Source organism: Macaca nemestrina, chromosome 11 (genome assembly GCF_043159975.1).
Source record: "Macaca nemestrina isolate mMacNem1 chromosome 11, mMacNem.hap1, whole genome shotgun sequence".
Lineage (NCBI taxonomy): Eukaryota > Metazoa > Chordata > Mammalia > Primates > Cercopithecidae > Macaca > Macaca nemestrina.
In genome coordinates, this window is record NC_092135.1 from 109,706,591 (window position 1) to 109,725,814 (window position 19,224).

General features: G+C 34.7%; 1 protein-coding gene across 6 annotated transcripts in view; it reads right to left on the reverse strand.

Annotated features, from left to right (window-relative positions):
- Positions 1–19,224, reverse strand: part of LOC105481143 (erb-b2 receptor tyrosine kinase 4) — a 1,180,372-nt gene that overhangs the window by 363,229 nt on the left and 797,919 nt on the right. For all 6 annotated transcript variants that reach the window (XM_071073321.1, XM_011740477.3, XM_011740479.3 and 3 more), the window contains one exon: positions 12,077–12,142. In XM_071073321.1, the coding sequence (XP_070929422.1) occupies positions 12,077–12,142 (66 nt within the window). The remainder of the gene's footprint in view (positions 1–12,076; positions 12,143–19,224) is intronic.

Here is a 19,224-nt window from a genome sequence, read left to right on the forward strand (position 1 = left end):
CTAAGCAATACATTTATAGAAAATAATATAATCTATAGATATTAAAGCTTTTATGCATGATTAATATATTGATAAAAAATTATGATCCCTCTGATCAGGACAAAAGTTCAGAAATCCTCAAAATTTGCCAAAAAAAAGTCATATCACAATAAAGAGCGTATTACTTATTATATTTGTTGTTACTTCCTTTCTTAAAATTCTGAAATTACATATGCAGTACCTATTTTCAGAGAAATATAAGTAACTACAGATATGTAGAATTAAAGACAATTCATTTGTTCTCTTACAATAGCAATAACAACCAATGTCAACTTTTGAGTCTCTATGAATGCTTGACATCCCTATTATGGTTCCACACTAGTATGAGAGTAAAGAAAACACAAAACACACAATCAAAAGTAACTCAATATAACGCAGATCTTTATAATTTTCAAATCCAGGAAGGGGACACAATCTCTCTTCCTGCCTCCAAAAAATTATCCCATCAATCTACATTTCTCTACATGCAGAAATCTCTTATTCTCCTCCTTCGGAACTTTCTCTCACCCGACTTCCTCTTGTCTCTCCTACCTTGTTTCCAGTGTATATACCGAAATGATTCATGAGGTTGAAATGAGATAATTCATGTGAAGCTGTTAGTACAAAACTGGCACAATGGATAACTACAGGAAGTTCTCTGGAGATGACTTTACATAATTTTCGACTTTACATAATAGCTAATTTTGACTTTGCATAATAGCTGTGCTAGATTAGACACATTGCTTAACCTCTCTGTGCTTTAGTTCTTCATCTATAAAATAAAAATAACAAATGTACTTACCTCATGAAGCTGTTACAAAGATTTTATATATTACAGGAAATTATTAATTTGGAATAGTGCCTAATATACAGTAAACATTATATAAATATTGGCTCTTGGTGTTAAGTAATCGATGAATGGTAGTTATTATCTCACTTTATAGCTTGCTATTTTTAACTAAATATTACATCATTAATTGTCTTTTGTAGAAGCATAAATATGCTTCTGCTGTATTATTTTTCAAAGCTCTATATTATACTCTTGTATGAATATACTCTAACTGAATCCTCTTTCTAAGCTATTTGCTCTGTTTGTATTTTTTACTATTATAAATCCTGCTGTAATATACACTATTGAACATTCATTTTGTGCATATGATAATCTGAGTGTTAAAATAATACATTTCATGGTTCAAGAAAATGCATATTTTAAATCCTTTGACATAAATGACCAATTAGACCAGGATGGTCTCAATCTCTTGACCTCATGATCTGCCCGCCTCGGCCTCCCAAAGTGTTGGGATTACAGACTTGAGCCACCGTGCCCGGCCTCATCTGGCTATTTTATTAAATATATTTTTAAGAGATTCTTTAGAAAAAAAGCATTGATAATTGAATAAGATAGTTAAAAAATATAGATTAATTTTAGAAGAACTGACATTTGCAAAGCATGGGCATTTCTATCTTAGAATGCAGTAGTTCTCTATTCATTTAATTTTGTGGTTACATCTTGGTGAAATATTGTAGCTTGGTTTTTCTTTTAAATTATCAGCAACTAGTTGTTAACATCAGAATCTGTCTTTTTTTTCTGTTCCCTCATTCTATTTTCTAGTCAATGAAATTACATACATCTTAAATACATATAACATACTTATTAAAGAGGAAAATAATCACCCTGTGTGACAGTTACTCAAGAAATACTGAAATCAGAACAAAACTTGTAGGTATTCCTGTGGTCATAATGCTCTATCAGCTCCATTATAACACAATTCATGGGCAAAAAGATTTTAGATAGACCAAAAATAACTGTCTTCAGTGAGACAGTAATATGTACAAATTATTTTTTAAAAATATTTTTGTATGTTTTTATAACTCATCATAAATTAACAGAGTGCATATTTCTTTGGAAAGTGCCCATAGTAATGAAGAGATGCAGCCATGATAATATTATAAATTGTTGAGTAATATATAAAATGTATATTGGCTTCAGAAATGGAATATTGACATGTCTGATATTTAGTGAATTCACATTTATTCTAATATAATGGGCAAAAATGTGACTTGGTACAAGAGAAGTTGACCTGTATCCAGTTGCCCCTTCTTATCCTCTTTCATCCCTATACTGTTTACTTATTTATTTAACCAAATTGATTAATTTGAAAAAGAATATAACACATTTCAGACAATCTTAAGGCAGAACTTTAAAGAGAATATCTTTCTTCATGCTTGCTAAATTCTCAAACCATGAGAGTCGTATGGAAGTGCTTGCTTTTCCTAGAATAATATCTCACACTTCTTTCCATTTCTGTAGCCAAAATAGTATGGCTGTCCTATTCATCAGAAGCATGTCACATGTAGGTAATTTTGAAATTTTCTCTTTGATAGTCAAATATAGTTACTCTAATGACAGTCAGCTCTTTTGCTGTGAAGACACAAATAATTCAGAATAAGTTGTCATCACTACCAAAATAACAAAATTATTTTACTGGTAGAACTTTCAGATATATCTAACTGTTCTTCTCAATGTTCTATTAATAATCCTTTAAATGTGGAGTATTCACCTTCTGATCTCTCTGCTTAGAATAGCTATCTGCACAACACCCCACGGTTTGCATTCTCCCAATCTATCTATATCTGTATCTATATAATCTATAACTATATATGTAGTAATACACACACACACACTAGATGATTCATAGATAGATAGATAGATAGATAGATAGATAGATAGATAGATAGAAGATAAGGTAACTTGTTGAAACTGAGGTTCTTAAATTGAGTTAGGTAGGACCAAATCTCTAGTTACCTAATGTCCCAGTTTAATATTCTTTTTGATCATTTCCAATATTCGTCACCTTTGTCTTATATCTAACCCACAGTATGCCCACAGAACAGGAACAATTTTATATATACCTTTCTACCCCTGAAGCTCTTGGCTTGGCATTATCTCCTGAATCCCATTAAACCGTAATATACAGAGTATTTTAAATATATACATTTCCTGTAGTTAAAATGAAATAACTTGTTCTTTTAAATATTTGAGAAAAGTCATTACATTACAACAAATATTATCAACTTATGTCACTTATGTCAAAATTAAGAGCACATCAGGGAAGATTTTTCTCATTTTTCTACCAGTAAATTATTGGGGCACTTTTTGAAATGTTCGATCTAATCAAGTAATTAGCTCATTGTAATGTTTACTTTAATTTCACAATCTCTCCAGAAACCATAAGTCCAAAAAAGGAAAAATGGGAATAACTCAATTCAATAAGAAGGCTTATGGATGTGCAAAGTTATTAGTAAAATACAAGGGTTTTAATTAAAGATGTTGGCGTTTACAAAGACTCGCTGTTATCCTGATTGATGGTGCCTGCTGGCTCAGCTCTTTCCCTGTTTCCCCTTAGCTCCCACTTGCTTTTCTCTGCTCTAATTGGATATTTACCACATTGGCACCTTCTTTTTAAACAACAATTGTTCCACAAAGAATGTAAATACAATTACACTTTAGACAAATTATATGTGTATGCATGTGTGTGAGTATAATTAGTTAATTATCTTCATAATTTGTCATTTTGGTTTCACAATCTACAGGAAATTCTTGAAAATTTCATGGAGAAAGATACAATTTAATTTTCAACTGCAACGTTTCGGGCTGAAATTTTGAGGAACAAAAATATATAATCATTTTGTTAGATTTTATTATTCTATTTCAAAGGAGTTCCAGATATACTTTGGAATACATAAAAGAAGATGTATATATTTCTAACATTTTTCTTAAGAATAAATAAAATGCATAAGCCACGCTAAGGTTTTGGTTTATTTTTCACCTTTACTATTAAACTGAAACTTTTAACATATTGCAAATGTTAAAACCAATTTCCTTCATGCCCAAGCATAATAAATTACCGAGGAAAATGCTAAATAAGTTCTAAATTTTCCTAGCATATTCTATAATGTCTGTATGGAAATAATAAATAACATAAAATGTTGTTTGGAACAAAGTTTTCTTTTGCCAGTATAGCACTACCCATATTAACAATTATCTACAACAACAACAAAATACAGTGCTTATCTTTATTTTACTATTATTCTATTTTTGATTAAAAAAAAGATTTTGAGATAAGCTGGCAGGTTCTATTACTTATGACAGTCTAGGAAGACTGTCATAAGTAAGTAAGAAGTAAGAGGTAAATCCCATCAAAAGGACTTTTCTTTTCGCTAAAGTAATGCATTAGTCAGTTTAATGACATTTAAATGGAGAGAAGTATGTCTGTTCACTCCAGTGGTTAAAGTATGTATTTCTTCATTAATTTTGTGGTATTTCAACTTCTACAATAAATAATGTTTTTAACCTATTGTCAAACTCACATTTTTCAATCAGCTTATCAGCAAGAGACGCCACTTATAAAGCAACGTAGAAAACTAAAGGGTATATTGAGTGGTTATAATTATGACTACTTTAATGCAAAATGTATGCAAGGGTCAGGAAAATCAAACTGTAATATTTGGATATATGCCTTTTTCCCCCTCCTCATTCAAAATGCAGTGACTGAGATAACATCAGGTCTAGCAGGACAAAAAGAATGTGTAAAATGAAATGACCACCCTTTCTGATAATGGGAGACTGGAGAAAGCTGGCCTGATATTGTGCTTAAAGATAAAAAAGGACATGCAGTATCTACTTTAAATGAGATAAGTGTGCTTCATATATCTTGCAGGGACAGAGATAACTTTGTTTCTTTAATCATTATTATTTATTTCTTAAACCTTAGTCTCTCTCATACCTAAAACCTATAGAGCTCAGACCTTATAACTCAGTTCTTATGAATAGAGAGAGTTGTCATTCTTACCCGTAAGCCTGCAAAATAATACTTCTATAAGCTTCAGACTTCACATGGCAGATAAGTTTGTCTCCCCTGACATGACTACATTAATCCACTGAATCAATTTACTTAAGCTGTGCTATGGAGCAATGCAGCCACCATTTAACTGAGCTTAAAAGTACTTTCAAGTTTGAGTCACTGCTCCACATGTAATGTAGCTCTCAGTGTCCCATCATAAGTTCTCTTTCAACCCTTTGCAACACTGTGAGAAATATTCTTGTTAGGTTTATAAGGTCATGATGCTCTAACATCCAGAAGGATTTAAGAATAATAAATTCATGATGTTTCAGAAAATCAGACTCATAAGTAACACAGGAAGAGGGGAACACTTGGTTAGATTTTACAAGCACTATCTACTTACATTAATATTTACAAAATTCTTTAAGTTGAATGAGTTTTTTTAAAGAATTTATCTAGAAAAATATTTCATATGTTACAAAAACATTTTTAAAAAAACATACTAGTTTCACAGTTTAGTCTGAACATAATTAAATGCTATGGAGGAACAATGACACAATTAAATTATCTAACATGCAATCAAGCTAACTGTGGCACACAAACAAGTACACAAAATAACTTGCAAAATGTTACTAAATTTTACTAAAAATGTACTAAATTTTACTAAAAATGTAAAACATTTTACTGAAATTTCTGTCTGGTAGGTTTGCATAGTGAACTGTTGTTCATAGTAAGTTGACGGTTTGTTCACATTCTTTTTCTATTTAGCTAAATCTATTAAAAACAAAAACAAAAACCTTTTCTTCATTTCTTCTGTTTAAAACCTCTGGCCTCCCACAGACCTTCCCTGAAGCTCACTGTTGTTGTGACCGGTTTCTTTGTTTCTCTGTATCTCTATTCAGAGATGTTTTTCAATCTGATCACCACTCTTTGCTTCATTTCACCCTAACAAGTCATTCATTTTCATGAACTTGTTCTCCCAGAGCCTGGGCCATTTGTCTTTAGCGTGGCTTCTCACCATTTAGTGACAAAGAGGATAACTCCCAGCACATTTGCTAGGAGACACCTGTGGGAAGATGTCAGCACTGATAAGGTGTAGTCAGTGAAATATATGCTTCACTTCAGTTGCCTTAGCTGAGGTGTGGGACTTTTTAATACTTTTTTCTCTTTTCCCCAATGTATGGAAAGTCTCAGAGAATAATTATCCATAAAAAATAAGGAAATATTTGGTAAATCATGAAGTTGAATACTTCCAGAGAAGTCTTCACTAAAGTGAATTTACTGTAGTCATAGGGAAATAGGTCACTTGTAAATAACATATGAGTATGTCTTTCAGACTCTAAAATGTACTTTTATATAGTCAATCTAGAAAAGCAGAATATTGTCAAAAACTTACATAGCATGTTTTCTGATTTTTTAAAAGTTAAGTCAGGGTCAGATATAAGTGTATCTTTAGTGGACTTAAGAGTAAATAATACGTTTTAATTAACAGAAGAGTCACTGGAAATCTACAGAAGCCGAAAATAATTGACTTTAAGAAAATGAATCATGTGTGTTACAACTGTATGAGGTCTCTGGAGGTCTCGTATTGTTATGGAATCTCCCGTGAGATCTAATTCTCAAAAAATACAACCTAAATTCTAAAATTCTGATCTTACAACAAGTATATTTTTGAGTAGTTCCAAAATACTTTTTGCCTCAGGATGCTGGGCTCTTTAAATATGGATAAGAAATTTCGCTTTCAAGTAGCTCAGACTAAGAGAGAGAGAGAGAGAGAGGAGGGCAGGAATGAATGTCAAGGGCAGGCAGCCTCCAACCCCGCTCCAGGGCTTTTGCTCTTCCATGTCCCAGCCACCAGGTGTCAGTACACTTCACAAGGTGGAACTGGCCTACAGGAGTTTGCCTTCCATATTCATTCATTCAGATTTAAATTGGAATAAGTTTTCTAACAGTGTCCTTTCTAGTTTATTATAATATCGGCTATTATTGATTGGGTTTTGGATACACTAATAATTATTTAAGCGCTTCAATTGCATTGTTGTATTGAACTTCATTGTGCCCCCCACCTTCCACTTCCCGAAAAAGAAAAGAAAAGAAAACAAACAAACAAACAAAAAACCCTCAGGCAAGTATAATTATCTCCATTGTATAGATGTGGTAATGATATTTTGAAAGATGAAGTCATTTTCCCATGATAGAAAGTGGAAACAACTGGGATTTGTATCTTTTGGCTAATTTCAAATCCAGCTTCCTAGATTACCAAACTGTGCTACAAAATATTGTATCCAGGAAACAGTTGTCTTTAGACTAAGAACACTTAGGTTAAAATTCCAGGTATTAGCTGTGTAAATTTAACCCTTTAATCATTTCCTCTGCTTATATTTACTCAACTGTAAAATGGGGTTAATGTAACTGCCCTCTTTAACTCACAGGAATATTGTGAAAATGTATTTTTAAAATGAAAATATTTAATAAAGTTCTATGTTGACTTGTATACTATTCTAAAATTTGGCTGGTGTGGTGGCTCACACCTGTAATCCCAGCACTTTGGAAGGCCAAGGAGAGAGGATTGCTTGAAGCCAAGAGTTTGAGACCAGTCTGGGCAATAAAGAGACAGCCCTGTCATTACTTTAACAACAACAACAAAAAAAGCTGAGTGCAGTGGCACGTGCCTGTAGTCCCAGCAACTCAGGATGCTAAGGCGAGGGTTGCTTGAGCCTAGGAATTTGAGGGTGCAGTCTGCAGTCAGCTACGATTGTGCCACTGCACTCCAGCCTGGGCAACAGAGTGAAACACTGTCTCAAAAACAAAATAATATAAAATAAAATAAAATTTGTACTGGTTTATCAGGTCCATGTATTTGTTGAGTTTAAATTTGGTAGGCTTTGTAGAGTAAGCACAGTGGCTGTTAAGCCAATTTTAGATTATAGTAAGGATAGCTTCTATGCTGAAAAATTAGCTGAATTAAGTAATTTCACATCTGATGATTTGATACATGAATTATAACTTGATGATTTTCTTAGTCAGGACTTCCTCCCACCTGCATTTGTCAGCAAGTGGTAAAACTCCATTCAGGCTGGGCGCAGTGGCTCACACCTATAATCCCAGCACTTTAGGAAGCTGAGGCGAGTGGATCACCTGAGGTCAGGAGTTCAAGACCAGCCTGGCCAGCATGGCGAAACCCCGTCTCTACTAAAAGTACAAAAAATTAGCCAGGCTTGGTAGCACATGCCTGTAATCCCAGCTACATGTGAGGCTGAGGCAGGAGAATTGCTTGGACCCAGGAGGCAGAGGTTGCATTGAGCCAAGATCATACCACTGCCCTCTAGCCTCTGCGACAGAGCGAGACTCTGTCTCAAAAAAAAAGAAAAGAAAAGAAAAAAAAAAAACCCTCCATTCAAATATACTAGAAGAACATCATGTTTCTTATGGAACCTAAGGACAGAAGTATAGCTGGACCTCATGAAACCCAGAGAACTAGGAGGTAAACATTGTCAAAAATTGTTATTCTTCCTTTCCTCAACTCTCTGTATGACTGCTTTATTCTTTAGTGTCTTTGGGGACTGGTTCTTTCTGCTTCTCATTAACATACATAGTCCAAAAATGGAAATCTCAATTAGCTTTAATATCTCTTCAAGTTGATGTTTCTAAGGTAGTGTAACCAGCACTTCTAGATCCCAAATCTAAATTCGCTGGAGAGAGAACTTGATTGGCCCAGCCTAGTCAATTTCCACCCATATTACAAGATTTCTCAACCCTCAGTACTATTAACATTTTGTATTTGTACTGACTAATGCTTTGTTTGCGTAGGGGTAGGAGAGGCTTTCCCATGCATTATAGGGTATTTGGCATCATATCTGGTCTCTACTTTACCAGTGCCAGAAGATGATCCCTCCCACCCCTCCTCCATGATGTGACAACCCAAATTACCAAAAGTCCCCTGTGGGGCAAAATCACTTCTGGTTGATAAACACTGACCTATGAAGTAAAGGGTAAAGTATCCCATAAAACAAACATGCCTTCTTGTGCTGACGATCTAGAAGAGTTGTTTTTTGGAGAAGGCCAAGTGTCTGCTTGGCAAGTATCCTGAAAGTGGTCTATTACAAAAATAAGAGATGTTGGTGGAAACTATAACTTTTGTAAAATTTAGCCAACATAAGCAGATCTACTAAAATACATTAAAAGGTTCAGAATTTTAAGCACTGTATAAATTGAAAGAAAATTTCAATCAAAGTTAGGGAAAACTCATAGATGTTGTTTCCGCATTCTACCCTAATACAGTGATTTTCACATTTTTTACTCATATATCTCAATCTGAGAATAAGTATTCACCATCTATGTATATATAATATATAATATGTATACACAGAGTCTTTCTTGGTATCTACAGAAAATTGGTTCCAGGACCCCCATAAATACCAAATTCCATAGATGTTCACTTCCCTTATATGAAATGGCATATAGTATTTGAGTATAAACTACACACATCATCCTGTATACTTTAAATCATCTCTATATTACTTATAATGCATAATGCAATGTAAATGCTATGTAAATAGATGTTATAATGTATTTTTTCTTTGTATTATTTTTAATTGTTTATTATTTTAATTGTTTTTTTCCAAATATTTTTGATCTACAGTTGGGTGAATTTGCCATGTGGAAGCCAGTGATATGGAGAAATGACTATAAAATCTGTACATATAATCAATACTACTGCATTTTGTAATCTGTAAAAATACACATAAAATAAGACACAGATGAAATTAATAATTAAATTCTTATTTTAATTTTAATAGTATTAATTTTAATTATTAATAGTATTATTGAATATACTGTGTGAGACTTCTGATGTAGAAAAGATGGCAGAGACCTTTTTCTTCCTACCTGTTAAATTCAACTCTAAACCCTGAACGTAATGCAAGAGACAACCAAAGGAGAAATCTGAAAGGTGGTGGGAGGAAGTAATTTTGCTTTGGGATCTAGCACTGGAGGAATAACACAACATCAGGGTGTCTTAACTCCCCCTACTCAACAGAAGAGGGATCCATCCCAGTGTTTCCCAAATCTAAGCTCCTTCATCCCTCAGATCTATGGTGAGTCCCTCAACAGTACTAGCGGAGCCCCATGGGCCTGAGACTCCCCTCCTCTACCAGGAGGGTGTGGCCTGGCCCACCAGAGTGGCTCAGCCACAAGAAGGAACTTTTGCAGAAGCCTCTTTGACCCCTCTGTAAAATAAGTAAGTGAATACATAAAATAAGTAGGTGAGTGAGTAAAAACTCACTTTTAATTTTGATACCTCAGAAGTTTTCTTCTGTCATGAAATGACCAGCGGATATCTAGCACTTTCACAGTCTCTTTGGTTGTCGCTTCATCACAGAGTGTTGCAGATTTTTCCTTATTTTAGAGAACCTGACTTCCTGCAAATGGCCACATGAGTGTCAGACCAGCGCTGGGATGCAATTTAGCCTCGACTTCTTTGCTATTAAAATAATACCTCCAAATGTTGTGAATGAATTTCACACAATAATCTCACCTCATTTAAAAGCCTGTTTAAAATTCTTGTCAATATATTCCTGCCATAAAACACTGTTTCTATTAAATTAGTTAATTTAAATCTACATTGACTATTTTGCATCTAACCCTTTGACAAAGATCCAAAAATTCCCTAATGAACTACTTTGTCCAAAGATTAGGGATGTAAATAGGCATTTATGGACGTCGCTCTTGGTAGAGCTAATTGTTCCAACCTCAATAGAAAACAAGATCTCCATTTTGCTGTTCTCTACCAATTTCCAAATCCACATGTCTATAACCCTACAAATTCACCTCTAGAAATTAATACTACAAATAATTCATACGCATGCATGGGTTGAAGAAATCAAGTTGTAGTACAACATGCAAAACATGCTAATATTTGAAAGAAAAATGGGGTGAGTGCTTATATACCTACTTCCTTGGGTATACATAAACTATTTTTGGAAAAATACACCAAAAGAGCCAATAATATTTGTTGCCTATGGATAGCTGAGGGAAAAAGGTGGGACCCACGTGGGAAGATACTATTTTACCTTATAATCTTATCTATTTCATGAATTTTGGATATGAGAATGTCCATGAATTAAAATTAATACATTTAAGAAATCATTTATCATTGAAAATATCTCTCCTGTATTTTTATTCTTTGGTGGTTCACAACAAAATAATTCTTTTTGTATTTCTTTATTAAAAGAGAATCTAGCAAATAGAACTAGAAAAATGTGAACTGAGACAAATTAGAAATCTGTAAAATTTCATCAAAGCGTGTAATATTTGTATGTTTGAATCTTTAATAATATTTTCTGTGTCATCTATGCTAATAAAGAAATATATGTCAACTTGTTACTATACTTTTTTTCCATATCATATTTCAGTCATTTTTATTGCGGCAGGAAGAATGAGTGTTTACTACTTGTATAGGACATTTTATTTTTCATTTTTAAAGAAATCATTTATTCTTAAGATTCATGAAAGTTCAGTGCTGGTTTGAGTACTAAACAACATTAAGAATGCTGAAAAAAATCTAGCTATTTGTCTTTATATTTAGTATGGTTTGTTACTATATATCTTAGCAATGATGATAGCTTCATATTTTCTTTAGCTAATGACTAATCCAAGAAACAATATAAACTAAGGGCAATAGTCATTGTCAACAATAGTGACTATTTCCATAATTCATAAAGTTTGTATCCCTCTGCCTGGAACACTGCCTGGAAAAATACAGTGGGTACATAGTAGTACCCTTTCTTTTTTTCTTTCCTCTCCTTTGTAATGAATGAATAGTGAAATAATTAGTGAAAGGACTGAGAGACCCAGTTAACCTGAAATTTTGTACACAATGGATTTCCCACTTCTAGTGATGTAAAAACTATTTTGTACACATCAGATTTCCCACTTTTAGTGATGTAAAAACTCTAAAGTTATAGCTACTATCACCACAGCTGTGCTATTGAGATCATTAACCTAGAAACCAAGAAGAAACCTAAGAATCAAGTATATATTAATTTTCATTTGAAAGCAATCAAAATTGGGTAGTTTTCTTGGCCCAAAGCAAATCAACCACAAGGAGGCAATAGTTCATTTCATGTTTTAGATGACCAGAGGCATGAAATGTACCAATCATAAAAATTCGTTGGCCACATCAAACCTGTGTGCTCTCACTGATGAATACTTACAAGTCTGGCAATGATTTTCCGTGGGTCCCCAGCAACGGCCAGTACAGGACTTATGGCAACGTCCACCTGCAGAACAGGAAAAGGGAAAAAGCACATGCACGTTATAATCTTTCACTCCTCGACTAGGAGTAACTCCTCAAAGGAAATACTCCTGCTCCTTTACGAGGATTTTTATGTCATACTAGAGCTGAAACATAGCCCATAAAATGCACACTTAAGTAGGAAAACCTGAATGTCAAATATATGTGAGACTAAAGTACAACCTTCTGGTATTCAAATCCTCTTATCATTTTATAGGAAAATAAAATAAATGAATTTGTGAATTTTCTCAGAAAATCAAAAGCAAATAATTATATTTAATAAGTTTCACTTTTGCTATTGAGCATTATTATTCTATTGATCTAATCTACTTGATATAATTTCCAGAGATCACATCTTACTGAGAGCAGCATATATTAAAAAGTAAAGCAATAGAAATAAGTTGAAATCTCTGAGAACAAGAATATATTTTTACAAACACATGAAAAATCATCAGAATAAATGGCAAAATCCTGCATTTAAGCTATTTTTGAAAGCTTAATTTCAATTATTTTTATGCTTCTAAAATGTTTATTAACATTATTATTTGCATTTTCAAATATAAGCCTTAATCTTCTATAGTGGCATCTTCTTCTACCATAGGTATTTGCCTCAACAAACATAGCTGTCCCACAGAGAAATTCCCATCGGGACTCAAAATAAAGAATATTAGCTGGAAGAAGTCATGTAAAAATGACTTCCTTTGAATCTTATTTTTGAATTTCATAGGTTCACTCTAAATTTCTGTGGGCACATGACACATTTTTGGAATAAAATATAGATGTTAGAAATCTATTAAAGCTTAAAACTTTTCCATATACAGAAATGTTTTATATGACATTTCCTTAAATGCTTCTTATTAAACATTGTCAATTTTCTAATAATAATTGTTAATAGGATTCTCCCATTTAAAGTGTTTAACAAAGTTAACTATATCATAAATATCATCAAATAACATCTGATCAGATGCTCCCATCTTTCCTTGATCCAAGTTTTTAATTCCTCAACCAGAAAGTTCTTACAACCTGCAGTGTTTTCCCGCCTCCAATGAAATTGCCTAAGTGAGCCTGTCCTGTTAAATGAGTACATGGTTAAGATACAGATTCAACAGACACTTTCTCTGGCTGAATCTCAGACCATTCAGATGGTCTACCATTGAGAAAGTAAACTGTACTCTTTCCAAGTTAATACAATACTTAGGTTCTATTCCAGTCATCTTCTTAAAAGTACTGGGATCTTTGCTACAACAGAGTTTATTTAAAGCAATTCTATTTGTGAAGTATTGCTGCTGACATCACCAGTATATAATATCCTGTCACTCTGCCATCTGTTTATTTAGAGCCAAACACATTATAACAACATAATGCAAGCTCATTGTAGCTGACAGGAAAAGGACTCCATCTGGCCTGAACAATATAACTTTAATCAGTGATAATGATAATTATTATTAAAAACTTACAGGAGTTCTTTTGTACAAAGTTAATAAATCTAAATTGATTTATACTAGCGGAAATTAGAAATGACTGTGAGACAAAATAGGAGGCAGTGAAAACTTTTTGGAGTACAAACTTTTTTATGAGAAAGTAGCTAATGTTAATGTGATTCCTTAGATTTGGTATAATCCTGTAAATTGATCCATTAAGTGATCTGTTAATTGAAGATAGTTGAAGCATAAGATATTCTACCATTTAATCTATGATTTATTTAATCATGTTTGGGGCTCATAAAATATTTGGCCTTATTCTTTGTGGCCAGAATACTACCTAACTGGAAAAAAAAGAAAGAACAGAAAAGAAAAGAAAAGATAAAAGCAAATAGAAGAGAAGAAAAGAAAAAGAAAGGAGGATGGAAGGAAGGAACCAGGAAAGGAAGGAGTTAAGTAACACAATTCATATTAGACATTTTAATATTCTCAATGTTTTTCTCCTACTCGATTAATTTTTTAACTTCTTATTCATGAAATTCCAATTTGCCACCCAGACATCTGATCCCAGATTCAATATAAAAAGGCATGTTGCTAGAAATACTGTTGATGGTTCTTGATAAGGTATCAGGGCAAGGCCCATCTATTTGAAAATGTGATGTAGTACCCCCACACACACAAAAACAAGTTGAAATAATTTAACCTTGACTGTCTACTTGATATTATGAGATTTTTTTGGTAGTTTCCATTTCCACTTGACCTACACATTTCAGAATTCTATCATGACAAACACACTAGAGGATCTAGAATTGATTGTACTCCCATAAATGGCTGTTCAGCCAGGACTACCTTTATTTTACTTTCTCTCTAGAGCCTTGACACTTTTGGAATCTGTTCTAGTACTCAGTTCAACTTTAGCTTTACTCTTCAAAATAGTGCAAGACATGGCACTTTTGTTATCACTGGATGTCGCCAATTAACAATTAAGTAAATGCTACAATATCTGACCAAAATATCTGATTAGAGATATTTATGAATCAATGTACTTACTACATTTTTATGTCTGTAACCTTAGTTTGATTCTTGCAGTTAATTGGGAAGTATAGAAGGAGTTCCCACAGTAATTAACTGCCTAGCACAGAAAAAAAAACAACAAAATTTCCCATAAGTGTTCCCTCCTATGTCCTTCCAACCATGTATCCCTGATTATCTCATAAGCACCTTCTTTATTTTGTGTATTAGGCATGATGTTAAGCAATGGACATAAAACATTAAACTGAAACAGGTAAGTTTATCACCCTCTTAGAGTTTAGAATTAATTCAGGAAAAGAGTTTTGACTACTCTGTAGCTAATGTTCACCCTCTATCAGTTTAAGGGAAAAAGCCAATAAATCTAAATTTTTAACAGCCCACTAGCCCAGGAAAGAAGAGTTGGATGAAAGCAGGTGGAGCTCGATCATTCCCAGTCTAATTCCCAGCTACACTGGAAGTCAGCTACATTCCTTAAACAATGACTCGTCCATGTGACATCTAAAAGGAGCTCACCCTAGACCATATCAGTAAAGAGTGTAAGTATAGGCTTCAATATGTCCCTCGTTTGTCTGAAAAAACAAAACAAAACAAAACAAAAAACAAAGATTTTAATGATAGCCTACTAGCTTACTGGGATTTTCTTCCTGCCCTCTGTTCTCAGGCATGCACTAACCTCAAAAGTCCTGATTTCATGTGAAAAAGAGGTCTTATATGTTTGTCATATTTAGTGTGAATTAGTTTTATAAACTACTTCTCCCCAGAGTGTGTTTTGTAAATGAGGGCCACAAAGAGAGGAATTAGTCAGATGCCAGAATATGCAAATGAGAGCAGTGTTTGGGGTTTTGCCAATGCTGTCCCAAACAAATCTTCCCACTTCCATGTCTCAACCTGGTAGATGATTCTTTCCATTGATTATTGCAATAATTTTTTTTTTTTTTTTTTTTTTTTTTTTGAGATGGAGTCTCGCTCTGTCGCACAGACTGGAGTGAAGTGGCGCAATCTCAGCTCATTGCAACCTCTGCCTCCCGGGTTCAAGCAATTCTCTGCCTCAGCCTCCCGAGTAGCTGGGATTACAGGTGCCTGCCACACGCCCAGCTAATTTTTGTATTTTTGGTAGAGATGGGGTTTCACCACCTTGGCCAGGTTGGTCTTGAACTTCTGACCTCGCGATCCACCTATCTAGGCCTCCCAAAGTGTTGGGATTGCAGGCATGGGCCATTGTGCCTGACCTTTTTTTTTGAGACAGAGTTTCGCTCCTGTTGCCCAGGCTGGAGTGCAATGGCACAGTTTCGGCTCACTGCAACCTCCACTTCCCAGGTTCAAGTGATTCTCCTACCTTAGCTGCCCAGGTAGCTGGGATTATAGGAATGCACCACCACACTGGGCTAATTTTTGTGTTTTTTAGTAGAGACGGGGTTCACCCTGTTGGCCAGGCTGGTCTCGAACTCCTGACCTCAGGTGATCTGCCCGCCTCAGCCTCCCAAAGTGCTCGGATTACAGGCGTAAGCCACCGTGACTGGCCTGCAATAATTCTTTTAAAGCTATGTGAGAAAACAGTCTACTTTTTTACTAAAAATGAAAAATGTGACATTTCCATATAGCTCAGTCATAGGAGAATTAATCAAATTAGTATGTCCGGTTATTCTGACTCAAAGAGATGAAATAAGAAACAAACCAATATTTTAAACAACCATTTCAATTACTTTAGTAATTTTTTAAAATAACTTAAAATAAGTGCTAGGCGTAGTGCAGTAGCACATGTCTGTAATTCCAGCACTTTGGGAGGCCGAGGTAGGCTGATCGCTTGAGCCCAGGAGTTTCAGACCAGCTTGGGCAACACGGCAAAACCCCGCCTCTACAAAAAATGCAAAAATCAGTCGGTCTTGTTGGTGCATGCCTGTCTTCTCAGCTACTCTGGAGGCTGGGGTGGGAGGAGCACTGGAACCTGGGAGGCGGGGGTTGCAGTGAGCTCTGATTGCTCCACTGCACTCCAGCCTGGGCGACAGATCAGACTCTGTCTCAAAAAATAAAATAAAATAAATGAATAAATAAAATAAAAATAAGTTCTGGTTATTCCCCATCACCATTATTTTAATTCACAGGCAATCCCTCTGCTTTGACAATGCATTATTCATCATGGAAGCTGGCAAATGTGACTAAGTTAATCTTTTATGTTTGTCCCGCAGATGTTACTAAAAATGTAGCCTTTGCGTTCCTTTTTAGGAACTAGAGTCCATGAACCGCATTTATATTTTTAAGAGTCACAAATTCATCTAGAAGTTGTGCTTGTTTGTGTGACCACCTGAATGTGGGATTCAGTGCCTACCTCTGTAATGCTTTCTGCAAGTAATAGGCCAGGACAGTTGAAGAGTTACAAAATATGAAGTCATTGGCAACCATAAAAGATCATATCCTCAAACTGCCTCTAGCTAAAGGCAATGCAGTTATATCCCTGGATTTTTCTTTTACTCCTTTTAAAAACTGGCAGGTTTGACCTCTTAAAACTACTTTTACTAGAGAAAGAAGTGAGAGCATAATACCTTTTTTATGACCATATAATTCAAAATAGGAAAGTAGAACATTTATTGAAAGTCTACGCTAACCTAGTCCCTATTCTTGGTGTGTGTGTGGGTTCAGGGAGGGCTGATAAAAAGACAAATGTCACTATCCTGCCCTCAAGGAGGTTTTGGGATCCAGGAAATAGGCAGAGGAATAGGCAAGTAACTATTATGACCATAATATTTCCTAAAATATAGGTATGTATAAAGTGGAGAGAAAGATTGCAGAAGGCTCTGCAGTTTAATTTTGCTTGAACAATCTAGTTTGTCCAGCGGTGAAGGAGAGGGAAGGAGAATTTCTGGCTGAACTACTAGCCTAAGCAGTAACAGAGAGGCATGGATGAGCACAACTCTTTGAAGCCATAACGAGTAGTTTAGGGTTTTTTGAGCATAGTTTGCATGAGTAATAGCAGCTGGAGTGTGAGCTTACAAAGTATCATGAAAGCCTTCTAAAACAGTTTGGAGTTTACTCTGTGTGTGTATTATGGAGTTTATATGGGTATTATGGAGGTGGTCAAGGTCTTTGAGCATTAAAACGACATAGTTTGACTTGTGGGTAGAAAATGGTTTTGAGTCATGGTTCCCAAAATTTAGTGTTGACACTTGAGTAGCTTGTGCAAGATGCTGATTTTATAGTCTGGTTGAGGTACAGGAATCCCTATATTTAAAAAGCACTTCCAAGGATTCTGAGGCTGATGGTTGCGAAATGACAAAAGTATATATGAGATAATGGTTTGGCATATAATTCCAAACTCTATTAGTATCATACACATATTTTGAGACAATGCTTTAAGTGTTAGAGCTGATCAGACGCTTGGTAACCAAACTTTCAGACAAGCAGTGTAAAACTCTAGCAGTCTCTCATGTCTTAATGTTTACTCTTTGATTTGTGGACACATTTCCATCAAATTGCATCTTTCTCCACCAGCACTAAAAAATATGTAGCTTTGTTTTTCACATTTAACTTACTGTAAACCACCCATATAGTAGTAAAATCTCAATATGATTTGAGCAAATGACACATCAGTAGGAATTAATGGCATTACCGTGATGTGGAATTGCTCTCCTTTATCAGATGCGAATACTTCCGCTCGTTCTTATCTGACGGTTCTCACTGTCATCTGTTTATTCGTATCCACACTTTTGTTACGTGAATTGACTTTACTTTTTATTCCAGTCACAATTGATTTTTTCTATCCTGCCTCTTAATTTGAAAGTTAAGTATAAAATGGAAACTTTAACTTTTACACATGTTGATACAAAAAGATAGGCAGGTATTCTTACTTGCTTAAAAATATGAAGTTAAAATGAAACAAAAAATATTTATGGTTGGGATTTTTCATCTTCATCAGGAGTTATGAGGTCAAAATATATTAAGCAATTACTGCACAGGAAAAACAAATAAGTAAGGTTAACCTTGCTAAACTTGATGTTTTTGTAAGCATCATCATGATATTCAGTCAAGCAATTTATAGTCAAAAGTTTTAGAACAGCATATATACTCATGTGATCAAGACTAATTTTAAACAGAAGTGTGAAGTACACAGAAGTGTCTGCAGCGCTTCCATCTACCCCTCCCTCAGGGGCTCAACTCCCTCCTGCTAACCTGAGACTTCTAGAGCATACAGAAACTCCTCCAGCATCACCTCGGACAGGATTTCAGACAGATAGCTAACGGACAGGCCAGTTAATCTGGTGCAGAAAATTGTGCAAAGGTTTGAAGATTCTAAACTTATTTTGAAAATTTGTATTTTTCCTGACGCCTTCTGGAAACATAGATCAATCAGGAGGGGGCATGACAGTGGCAGAAACCACAGCTACAAACAGAAGGCTGGGCAGGCTGGGGTGGGAAAACCTGTAAGAGGGCCATTTTTCAAAATCTCTTAACTCATAAATGGAAGCAACGAGCTACTCCATTTGCAGGCTGAGTATAGATCTGTTTTTACATATACATTTAAGTAGAATAGATAGGTCAACACAAATTTCACAGTTAAAATAAAAATTGATGATGATCCACTCAGATCTAAGATTGTCGATTATCACTTATACCTACAAGC